Here is a 13,140-nt window from a genome sequence, read left to right on the forward strand (position 1 = left end):
GACTCTCAGAGAAATCTGCATGGGCCACTCTGACATCCAGCTTCTATCCTTCTTTTCAAATAAAAGTTTTCAACAGTACATTGTGAAATGGGTGACAGTTCTGAAAGCCACGCTAACCATGTAATAAACGTCTGTCTCAAATCTGGACTTAGAGTTCAACATCTGAGTGTTTACTGTGAACCTTCCCCAAGCTTATACCCAGCTTGGATCTATCTCGCTGCCACCAGACAGGAATATAGTGCCTGCCTCGCTCTGGTCCCCCCAGACTTTCCCTGGAGAAACCCCCCAAGACCCAGACCCCTGGGTCTCCCTATCTCATCCCCCAGCTTCCTCCCCTTTCCTGGGTTAGCCGGTGCGATGCTATACTTCACTCCTTGAATACAACCGGAGAGGCAATCTAGCTTCCCGGAGGCTATGCATTCACCTAGTCAGCTCACACAAGAGATTCCCCCTCCCTTTGTCCGGTAGCAATAATTCTTCTTTTCTTTGGCAGTTCTAGACTCTCAGAGAAATCTGCCTGGGCCACTCTGACATCCAGCTTCTATCCTTCTTTTCAAATAAAAGTTTTCAACAGTACATTGTGAAATGGGTGACAGTTCTGAAAGCCATGCTAACCACTTCTCATTTCTTTCCTTCCTACCCCTCTAGAAATGGATCATTTCTTACAAGCTACACAGGTGTTTGTAAGGAGATAATACAATTACTCTGCAGCCTTCCATTTAACTTTTCATGGCAAGAATGCTCAGTTATTCTTCAGTAGATTGAGCAGATTCAAAATACGGTTGCTAGCTAGCTAGCAGAGAGACAACAAGATCAGGAACCAGGGAAACATGATAAGAATTTTGAATTGATTTGTGTTTTAACTGCAAAAAAAAAAAAAAAAAAAATTAAGAAATTAAAACCTCAATATTTGAAGATTTCACATCTTATTTTAAATTTTCAAATATATTCTGGGGTTTTTTGGGTGGGAATGGAGGGTGGAGGGGAAGGACCCATGAATAATTGTGGCTTTTTATAACTGATTAAAGGACCATTTCCAAATGAAAATAGCCCATATTTATTTTTAAAGGGTTCTTTTTTTAGTATAAAAAAGCAAACATTCCAATGTATCTGTTATGAAAATCAATTCAGACACAAAACTTGCTGAAGTTTTGGAAGCAAAAAGGCCATTTCATGCACAGTTAAATTTCTCCAACATTAAATGGCCCAGAACAAAAAGGAATTATAACAGCTAGTGATTAAGGTCCTGGTAGTAGCTATTCATACTTGGAAAGAATCCACAGCACAACTATTTCAATTGCTAAAACAGTGAAGTCTGGCATGGGTTTGAAATAGCAATAGTCCAAAGGTTCATCCACCATATCCTTTTGGTATTAAAAGTGAAATCCTGACGCCAATGAAGTGAATGGGAGTTTTGCTATTGACTTCAGCGAGGTCAGGACTTGATCCTAAAGCTTCTCTCTCAGCCCAATCTTAGTGTAAGATAGGGCACACACTCCCCACAGGCCTCTGTTCCCTTCTCCCCATCCATCCTTTCACTGTTACTTATTTCCCCGTGCCCTCTGGAAACCAGGTGTACACTGATGGTTAAGCTCCTTAACATTCCCATCACTGAAGCCTTGATATTCATTTATTTTATCAACTGAATTACAAGCAGCCCTGGTCTGTGGTGGCTGTACCTTTCTGCAGTCCTAACAGATACTACAGAAGTTTCTAGTAACACAGAATATGGTTTCAACCCTTTGTCTGTCAGGTTTCATCTGAAGTTCATCTTCTATAGGTTGAAGAGAGATAGGAATGAATGGCAGCCCTTAAAACTGTTTGGAGACTAAAAAAGGGATTTATCTGCATCATGTTCAAATTCCTCAGTCTAACCTTTTAAGCTTTGCACAGCTCCATCTCTACCTATATCTCCGCTCTCTTTTTCACCTACGTCCAAACTCAAAATCCTGGTTATGCCCAACTTGATCTCATAACTGCCCCCCTCGATACTGTTTCCCACTCTTAATTTCATGCTTTTCTTCATGCTGCCAGCTGTGCTCAGATCAGAATTACAGTTCCCATACATTTAAAGTCCTCCCACTGCTGGTCCCCTTGCAACAGCTTCCCGCTCCAGCTTTTGAGTCCGATCACATATTGTTTATATGGAATTAGCTTAAAGTATGGCTGTAAGCTCCTCAGGTCAGAGGCCTCATCCTCGTGCTGGACTATAAAGCACTGAGCCCCCTTATGATATTGTAGGGGGAGATTTTCAAATGGCACAAATGGCACCTAACTGCCATTTGTGCCTTTGAAAATCTCCCCCATAAAAACCAGAAATGTTAAATATTGCAAAATTAACAGCAAAAGTGACAGAAGATACAGATTATATTGTAAAAAGATCCTGTTACATTGTGACATTTTGGGCTTTATTTTCACCTTTCACCAGTTCATATGCAGCTACATAAAAGGTTAAATAAGCTATTAACCATATTGATTTCTAGAGATACACAGGCCAGCAACCATTCACATAATATCTCTGAACTTTTGTCACCGCTTACTGAAAAATGTTCCTCATGACTATAAACCTAGTTAATGAAAACAAAATATGGTGTCTGGTTCAGATTACTGAAAGATTTTAAGAGGCTCTGATCAATTTTGGTTGTTGGGTTTAGTGTACAGGTGTAAGTAGTGTTGCTGGCCTGTGATATACAGACGGTTAGATGAGATGATCTGATGGTCCCTTCTGGCCTTAAACTCTATGACTACAAATTCTGAATGTCACAAGTCAGAGGCCGTGGGTGGGGAAACAAAGGGCAGGCTTACTTTTGAAAACATTTATTTTCTATTTATTTGGATTTAAATAATAATTAAAGGATGCCTAGCTGAGGTTCTAGACCTCACAACACATCATTAATAATACAGTGAAGTCTCAGCAGCATTAATGTAATCATTTCAACGGGAACTCAGCCAGCCAGAGACCTACAGAAACTCCTTTCCACTCTTCATTGTTGTGGGAAATGTACCTTCAGCCCTCTCAGACAGGTGTCTTTTGCATCAATTTGAGGCTATTTCTGCGTGTGCATGAAAGACAGACAGACAGACACACACACACACACACACAAGGGTGGGTGGGACAAGTTCCAGAGTCCCACAGCCCTCACAGAGAAAGCCCTGACAGCCTCCCCACACCCTTCTATAATGAGGAAAAGCCAGTGCAAACAGCTCGGCAGACTGTAGTATGGCACATCCTTGCAATAATTCATGTTTGTTTGTTTTTTTAAACTCTGGGATTACTCAATTCACAGAGCTCATAAGAGCCGTTGACTTTCAAGTATGTCCTGATTGTTCAAAATACCCTTGCAAGGATTCAGATATTTCTGCCCTGTTGGAAAACTGCTGACCAGACACTCCTACAGTACATGATCAGCATACTGATTCTGAAACACATGACCAGAACAAGAAACAGAACCCAATTGGAAGAGAGTTCCCAACACAGACTGAGGTTAGAGGTGCACTTTCCTCAAGCAATTTAGCTGCATGGTACCTATAACAGGGCCTGCACTGGGAGAATCCAACAATCTGTTTTCTGCACCAGAGAAGATCAACTGAGTACAGACCAGAATACTGTGGGGTTGTGATGCACTCACAGAAATACTATCTCCAGCATTGTGGAGGAGTGGTTAAAAACATTTTTTTAAAACACGGGGAGGCTAATTTTAATTTGTACTTAATAAAAAAATCATAAAGTATTTAAAAAAAAACAACAAATGACAGCCCCTCTTTAAAAAAGATGACTTTGGATTTACATTTTTGAGGTGTGTGCGCGCTTAACACCTCTGAATGACAAAAGTTTTGTCTTTCACTTGCAAGTGTAAACAAAGCCTTAGCGTCAGTAGTGGAACATTGGCCAAAGTCCAGAGCCACTTAAAGTAGAACAGCACCTCAGTTCTTACTCCCTATTGACACATAAGAACTATGATATTAATCTCAGTGAGATGTACATGCCTGGAAAGAGAGGAACAATGAGATAAGTAAGCAACAGGACACTTCTGGATATGAGGTTGATGTGAGATATGTGCCTTCCTCAGGCCAAAGGCCTACAAGCACCTAAGACATGTCGTTACCTCCAATTATTACACTTCTTTCAGTGTGTCATTATTCTATTAAGAAAATGGTAAGATTAGGAAATCTGAAGACACATTCACCGGAGTCTGTAACCTTAGCTAGCCAGTTTGTTTCCTCCCTAATCCCAACTTTCAAAATATGAACAAACTCATGAACCCTGTACAGTAGAGTAAACAGCAAAGAAGTGAAAGTTCTGGCTAGATGTAGGATCATCCAATATCAGCATTGGAAGGGACATCAGGAGATCATCTAGTCCAACCCCCTGCTCAAAGCAGGACCAATCCTCAGATAGATTTTTGCCCCAGAGCCCTAAGTAGCCCCCCTCAAGGATTGAACTCACAACCCTGAGTTTAACAGGCTAATGCTCAAACCACTGAGCTATTCCTCCCCACAAAATAGCCAACCCAAAGTAATTTAAGCGAGAAAACAGAAAGTGAGAAGAAGAGAGAAAATCATCTGAACAGAAAAGAATGCAAAAAACAAGTATTTATGAGAAGTGCATGTTTCTGCAGATCCTGAACAGTAAGATGAAAGCCCTGCTGTGCTTTTAAAATTATGAATTGCTGAGCTGGTTTTACTTCAAATGCAGCTTTTCACACAGTGACTTTTTCCTTTTTAAAAGCCCCGCCCACCAAACAAACTGGGTTGTGGTGTCCCTGGGACTGATTACAGCAGGATACTCCCATATTTATAGATACAATGCTATTTTTGTAACTCAGAGCCATACCATTTATCAAACTCAAAGAAAAACCATTCTTAGTCCCATCCCCAACTCTCCTCCCTCACCCTCATTAATTTACCTCTTTCAGATCATGGACGATAGCAGTGAGCCTCTCATTCTCTGCTTGAACCTTGGTGACCACTGCCCTGCTCTGTTTCAGCTCATTTTGCATCTCCAAGATCTTCCCTAGGTAATAGGCTTCCTTTGATGCAGACTCCTGCAGGAGAGTCTCTTCACGTGTTTCACCATCTTCAGCCACTTTGCGGTGGATTGAGAATGATTGTCCAAATGCCTGCAAGAGTAAAATAATGGAAGCCTTAAAAATCTCCTCACTGTAGAGAGCAACTCTATCCTGCCATGGGGAATGGACCACATCTGAGGCCTCCAGGTTATGACCAACTAAACATTGTATCAGCAGCTCTCCAAGAGACGAGGGTGTCACAGGTTGAGCCCCCTGTCCGGGATGCCACCTGATGTGCCGGGGTCCCACTGGTTCTGCCTGTTCCACCAGCCTGCGTTTCCTCACCCTGTCCTAGCTGTGCCAGGCCCTAAAGCCTTCTCCAGGTAGGGACACACCCAGCTGCAAATGGACACAGACACTGAGATCAGCTCTGTGTGAGAGGAATCAGCTTGGGGATTGCCCAGCACTCACGTGGTGTATACCTCCTTTGGGGCATAAAACCAAAATAATATTGTCTTGAATTCTATAGAAAGACTTGCACAGTGCAAGCTCATGAAAATTCACACCCCCCCCCCCAGTATGAATGGCACAAACTGGGTTTTTAAATAAAAAACAAATTTATTAAAATTATAAAAGGTAAATTTTAAGTGATTATAAGGGATAGCAAAAAGAACAAAGATTACTGAGCAAATAAAACAAAACACGCAAACGAAGCTTAATACACCCAAGAAACAGGTTACAAAATGTAATTTCTCACCCTAAATGTTGTTTTAGGCAAGTTGCAGAGTTTCTGTAGCTTAGAGTTCCAGTTATTTTTCTTTACAGACTGGACCTGTCTCAGCCTGGACTCAACCCCTGCCTTTCCCTTCAGGCGTTTTTAGCAATCTTCCTTCTTGGACTGGGAGGCAATGGAGATGAGTCCTCTTTGCCTTACTCCCCAGCCTTAAATAGAATTTACATAAAGGCAAGAACCTCTTGTTTCTAGAGGAAAAATACAAGCAGTGTCCAAGATGGTACTCTGTATCAGGTGACATCAGAAGACCCTGCACTATCAAAGCAACATCCCAGAAAGCTCCTCAAGATGGTGTGAGATTAATATTTCCAAAATTCTATTGTCCTTCTTAAATGGTTCATTCAGGCTGATGGAGGAATGCCCACCAGACAGTAGGCATTCTCCCAAGTACACACACAGTTGCAGTTGTTACAAAAGTCAATATTCCTAACCTCAGACACAGAAATGATACATGCATGCAAGAGGATAAACACATTCAGTAGATCATAACCTTCTAAACGATACCTCACATGACCTATCTTGCATAAAACATATCTTAGTTATGCCATATTCACGTCATAACAATATTTCTATGATGAATATGGGGTGTAATATCACAGAGCGCCCCACTTAATTTGCATGAAATAAGACACATTGAATCTGTTGTCATCTGTAACATAGATGTAGCCCAAAACAAACACAGGTACCACTGTGCAATATTTCATCTTCTTCCAGGTAGTCTTCTCTGAGATCTAGATGGTGCACTGCTTGCTGAGAAATTCTGTCTTCCTCGGCTCAGTATTGTTATTTGTATTACCATAGCACCTAGGGGACCTGTTCATGGACCAGGACCCCATATATTGCTAGCTGCAGGGCAAAACACAGAACAAAAAGACAGCCCCAGCCCATGCGGCTTACACCATCGGTAGCCATTTGACCATCACTGAGCTAGGTGATCCAATATCTGCAAGTGCTCTTTTTCTCTAATTTATAGTAAATAGATTTTTAAAAAAAATAAGAAGTGTACATGGCTAGTAGTGCTCTCTACAGGGGCGGCTCTAAGGCACCAGCAAATCAAGCACCTGCTTGGGGCAGCCCATTTGCAAGGGCAGCATGGGAGCTGAGAACCAACAGGGGGCTCTGGGAGCTGTAGTTCCTTGGTTAGCTCCCTGCCTACAGGGCCAGCCCGGGAGCAGGGAAAGAACAACATTTCCCAGCATTCCCTTGGCCACTACTAACTGGAAAGGAAGGAGGGGGACCTCATGCGCCAGTGTGCTGTGAGTGGTAGGGAGACCATATTTTAACATTCAAAAAACAGGACAGTCCAGGGATAGGGAAGTCCCACTCTGCCACCATCCACTCCCTCTGACTGCCCCCCACAGAAACCCCAACCCATCCAACTGCCCCCCCTGCTCCCTGATCACCCCCTCCTGGGACCCCCGCCCCTAACTGCCGCTTGGGACCCCACCCCCTGTCTAAGCCTCCCTTCTCCTTGTCCCCAACTGCCCCCTCCTGAGACACCCCCTAACTGCCCCCTAGGACCCACCCCCTACCTGTCCCCTGACAATCCCTGGGACTCCAATGCCTATCCAACGCTGCCTGCCCCCTGACTGCCCCCTTGAACCTTTGCCCCATCAACCCCCCCGTACCTGTCCCTTAACTGCCCCTCCACAGAACCTCCTACCCCTTCTCCAACCCCATAACCCCTTACCAGTGCCAGTCAAGACCTAGCGTGTCTGGCTCGTGCAGCTCCATACATGCTGCTGTGCTCCCCGCAGAGCCCACAGCCCCTCCCCTCCACACCAGCACCTGCTTCCAGATTTGAACACCTCAAATTCAGGAGTGCTCAAGCTCAGTTTGGGCAGCTATTACTTCATTTCTCCAAATCAAATATACTGATCCATGCACTTGCTGTAGAAAAAGTAGATAAAATTGAGCAAGAAATCTTCCAGTGGTTATTAGGGACTGAATTGCTATTTCAAGCAGCCATTGCCTTGTTTGTTTGTTGTTTAAAACGAAGACAGTGAATGCATTGGCAATTCCCTAGAAAGATAAGAGTGGAACAAAAGAATAATAAAGGCACTTCAACTTTTCCTCATTTATGGAGGACAGTCTTATAATATGCATCCAGATATCCTCCAATCACACAAGCTGAAAACTGTTCCACTTTACTGCAGTTCTGTAACCATATGGGAACCAATCCTGTCTGTGTTTTGTGCACATCCAAAATTCCTGCTGAATGACCCGCCCTGGGAGCGAGTTACCAGCGACCCAGGGCTGCAGCGGAAGGAGGGTGCAGGTGGGGGGGAGGGGGAGGAGAGCCCAGGGCTAGGGTGGCAGCAAGTGTGTGTGGGGTGGGGCGACAGGTGGGGGGAGGGCACTGGTGGGCAGGAAAGGGGGAAGCCCAGCGCTGGGGCGGCGGGAAGGCCAGGGCTGGGGCAGCCGGGGGGCTATGGAGGGGAGCCCAGGGCTGGGATGAGGGGCAGCCATTTTTTTGTTTTTGTTTTTGTTTTTTTTGCTTGGGGCAGCAAAAAACCTAGAGCCGACCCTGGCTCTCTACATTGTCTCCCATTTTCAACAGTGCCTTATGATGTGACCCAACTTCAGGCAGTCAGAGGTGCAACGATAACGTGTGAAGGCTCATCATAATTCACAAGAAAGTTGAGAAGGCTACATAGGCAATGACCATCTATATTACTGTACAGCAAATAGAGATGCTGCTTTTAAACTCTTAAAAAAAATAAATCAGAGAGAGTTTAACAGCATTACCATTTTTATTTGCTTTCTTTTAGCCTCTTCCTCCCCGCTTCCCTGCTCCACTCCTTTCTTTTCTATCCCCTATTCCTCTCATGAAGAGAGTATTATTATTTAGGGATGAAAAGAAATTTCTAAAGGAACAGATATTTGCTAGTTACTCTTTCCCTGCTGCTGGCTTTAGTGATCCCCTTTCTTGCATAGCATTTCCAAGTGGTTAATGAGAGAGATGGCTGCTTTAGACAGCTCTAGTTCAGTACTACAGCAGGCCCAGCAGAGATCAGCAGCATAATTTAGCTCGATAAGACAGACAAAAAGGCACATAGCGAAGAAACATCTGCCACTTCATTTTAATTACTGTTAGTCAAAATCGTGGATAACCTACTCAAAACCAATGGAAGTAACCAAGTATAAAGAGCCACTATCTTAATAGTAGCTAAAGCTCTCACACATTTCTTAACCCGAAAAATTATTCTTGCTTGAAGATGGTGATAGTCTTCCCATTTCAGGGCTGACAAAGGTAGTGGACTCATCTCTTCTTCTAATGAAGACCCTCCCAAAAATTTAATTTCTGCTGTACTCATAGCTCCATTCTCAGCCTGATCCCCCAGACCCAAAGTATGCTAGACAGTTGTTCTTTTTGTAAACAGTACTCTCCTTTACCTTCTCGTTAATAGAAATGTCATGCCAAATTAAATCCATTGCCTTACCGTTGTTATTTATAGCCTTCTCAGAACACAAGCAACATTTTACTGGAATCACAGCTGAAAGAACCCTTGAGAATTTCATCGCAAAACTCTGTTCATACCTTTGTACTTTGTAAGTATGGTTTACTTCAATAACTACTGAAATCAGCATTAAAGGATTCTAAATATATTCAATAATATATTAATCCAGCTGTCTCTTCAAAAGACTGCAAGTTGTGAAACAGCAGGAGTCAGCAACATGCTGGATGGGTTATTTTAAACAAGAGGTTCGATTTAAACTAATGAAACTGTTAATTGTGATTTAGTAAATACACCTGTTAAATATAACAGCAAATTAGGAGCACTGCTGATAAAGTACAGCTTATGAAATAAAAGGTGCATTCAGTGGCTCACTATTAATGATTAAAGGCCTAAGCAATAAAGTGCCTGTCTATTAAAGGGACACAGATACTATGGAGATGAAAGCTAGAGACAAAAACACATTTTTTAAAAAGTGGAAGTCCACTCTGACTGAGGAAAACAGAAAGGAACGAACTCTGGCAAGTCAAGCATAAAAGTATAATTAGACAAGCCACCAAAAAAAAAAAAGAAAAAAGAAAAAACAATTCAAAGAACAACTAGCAAACGAAACGAAAACTAACAGCAAAATCGTTTTTTAAGAACATCAGAAGAGAGAAACTTGCCAAACAATCAGTGGGGCCACTGGACAGTCAGGATGTTAAAGGAGCACTCAAAGACGACAAGGCCATTGTGGAGAACCTAAATAAATTCGTTGCCTCAGTCTTCACTGCAGAAAAGATATAAGGGAGATTACATCTCAACCATTCTTTTTAGGGGACAGACCTGAGGAACTGTCCAAGATTTAGTTGTCAGTAGAGGAGATTTTGAAACAAACTGATAAATTAAATGGTAATACATCACAAGGACCAGATGGTGTGCACCCAAGAGTTCTGAAGAAACTCAAATATGAAATTGCAGAACAACTAGCTGTGGTATGTAACCTATCCATTAAATCAGCCTCTGTACCAGACGACTGGAGGATAGCTAATGTAATGCCAATTTTTTTTTTTTTTAAAAGGCTCCAGAGGCAATCCTAGCAATTGCAGGCCAATAAGCCTAACTTCAGTACCAGGCAAATTTGTTGAAACTATAGTAAAGAACAGAATTATCAGGCACATAGATGAGCACAATATGTTGGCAAAAAGAGTCAACATGGCTTTTGAAAAGAGAAATCATGCCTTACCACTCTATTAGAATTCTTTGATGGGGTCAACAGACATGTGGGCAAGGGTAGTCCAGTGGATTTAGCATACTTGGACTTTCAGAAAGCCTTTGACAAGGTCCCTCACTAAAGACTTTTAAGCAAAGTAACCAGTCATGGGATAAGAGGGAAAGTCCTCTCATAGATCAGTAACTGGTTAAAAGATAGGGAACAGCGTGTAGGAATAAATGGTCAGTTTTCACAGTGGAGGGAAGTAAACAGCAGAATCCCACAAGGATCTATACTAGGGCCAGTGCTATTCAACTTGTTTATAAATGATCTGGAAAAAGGGGTGAACAGTGAGTTGGGAAAGTGTGCAGGTGGTACAACATTACTCAAGATAGTTAAGTCCCAGGCAGATTGCAAAGATTTACAAAGTGATCTTGGGTGACTGGAAAACAGTGATAGATGAAATTCAGTGTTGATAACTGCAAAGTAATGAACACTGGAAAACACAATCACACCTATACATACAAAATGATGGATTCTAAATTAGCTGTTATCATTCAAGAAAGATCTTGGAGTCATTGTGGACAGTTCACTGAAAACATCTGCTTAATGTACAGCAGCCATCCGAAAAGCTAAACACAATGTTAGGAACCATTAGGAAAGAGATAGATAATACAACAGAAAATATCTTAATGCCACTATATAAATCAGTGATACACCAACACCTTGAATAATGTATGCAGTTCTGGTTCTCCCATCTCAAAAAAGGTACATTAGAATTGCAAAAATGCAGATAAAGGCAACAAAAATGATGAAGGGTATGGAACAGCTTCCATATGAGGAGACATTAAAAAGACTGGGATTGTTCAGCTTAGAAAACAGATGACTAAGGGGGGGATATGATAAGAGGTCTATAAAAATCACAAATGGTGTGGAGAAAGTGAATCAGGAAGTGTTACTTATCCCTTCACGTAACACAAGAACCAGGGATCAGGCAGGGAAATTAATAGGCAGCAAGTTTAAAACATACATAAGGAAGTACTTCTTCACATAATGTAAAGTCAACCTGTGGAACTCATTGCCAGGGGATGTTCTGAAGGCCAAAAGTATAACTGGGTTCAAAAAAGAATTAGATAAATTCACAGAAGATAGCTAATAGTCACTGATAAACCTAAGATGGTCAGGGATGCAACCCCATGCTCTGGGTGTCCCTAAACCTCTGACTGCCAGAAGCCAAGACTTCATGACAGCGGATAGATCACTTGATAATTGCTCTGTTCTATTCATTCCCTCTGAAGTATCTGGCACCAGCTGCTGTCAGGACAAGATACTGTGCTAGCTGGGCCGTTGGTCTGATCCAGTATGGCCATTCTTATGTTAGCTATATATGTATGTAGACAGACATATTTATATGCCACCATCACAGCAGCTGTAGCTGGCAGAGAAAGAAGACAACCAGCCCATTAAAAGACAGGAGGACATGGCCTTGCTACTAAATAGCAGTTTTACTGGAATCTGAATCCTTCCGATGCTGTCAGATATCACTTAAGGAGACTATTATGGATAAATACCAAAATACCATCAGTGGTATCTTTGAGAACATAAGAACGGCCATGCTAGGTCAGACTGATGATCCATCTAGCCCAGTATCCTGTCATTTGACAGTGTCCAGTGCCACATGCTTCAGAGACAGAGTGAACAGAACAAGGCAATTTACTGAGTGATCCATCTGCTGTCATCCAGTCCCAGCTTCTGGCAGTCAGAGGTTTAGGGACACCTAGAGCATGGGGTTGCATCCCCGAGTAGCTTGGCTAATAGCCATCGAGGGACCTATCCCTCCCATCAATGAACCTATCCATCCTTCTACATGGGTCATCATGAGCCCTTTTCCTAATATTTGATGTCAGGGTGCTGTCTTTTTAGGTTTGTGACGTGCATTGAAAGGGGATTTGGGATTTTATTTTTCTTCCCTGAAAACCTTCTCCTGGTTAGCATTTGGCCATAGCAACTGTAATTTAAAAAAATAAAAATAAAAATACTGTATTAGATCCCCAGGGGGTTTCAGGCATGAGAAAAATTATACAAAAACATATTTAATTATTATTTGCTGCACCATATCTAACACACTTTCTGTAATGGTGGTGAAACGATGTTTATACTAGAACTAAGGACATTTAATATGCAAGTTGCAAGGCATAGGAGCACAATAGCTGTTGTTTTCCTAGTGTATACAAGTCTGAGGAAGAAGAGGCAACCATTCACAAAAAGGATTGTTTCCCCTCTCATGCCCACCCTGCAAAATCCAAGCTTTAAATGTTTGTTCCTAAAAGGGATGCAAGACAATTAGCTGCTAAAAATATAGCGGGTCTCTAGTACATGTAGGGTGACCAGATGTCCCGATTTTTTGGTCTCTCTTATATAGGCTCCTATTACCCCCCACCAGCTGTCCCAGTTTTTCACACTTGCTGTCTGGTCACCCTAAGTACATGTTTATATCTCCACAGAAGCCATGGAATTTTAGCTGCTCAGTGATAGAACCAGCTATTTACTTGATCTTTTACTGTGCTGGTAAATCATTTATCCGGAATCACTTTTTATAAAATCACTAACAGCAAATTATGAATTACACTGATCATTAAGAACTGAACTTCTACCAATCATCATCTAAACTGTGCCCTACTTCACATC

General features: G+C 42.1%; 1 protein-coding gene across 4 annotated transcripts in view; it reads right to left on the reverse strand.

Moving 5' to 3' along the window:
* The window catches only part of BICD1 (BICD cargo adaptor 1), a 274,856-nt gene that overhangs the window by 138,407 nt on the left and 123,309 nt on the right, over positions 1-13,140 (reverse strand). For all 4 annotated transcript variants that reach the window (XM_032778931.2, XM_032778930.2, XM_032778929.2 and 1 more), the window contains exon 2: positions 4,908-5,120. In XM_032778931.2, coding sequence (XP_032634822.1) covers positions 4,908-5,120 — 213 coding nt within the window. The remainder of the gene's footprint in view (positions 1-4,907; positions 5,121-13,140) is intronic.

Source organism: Chelonoidis abingdonii, chromosome 1 (assembly GCF_003597395.2).
Source record: "Chelonoidis abingdonii isolate Lonesome George chromosome 1, CheloAbing_2.0, whole genome shotgun sequence".
NCBI classification, from domain to species: Eukaryota; Metazoa; Chordata; order Testudines; family Testudinidae; genus Chelonoidis; species Chelonoidis abingdonii.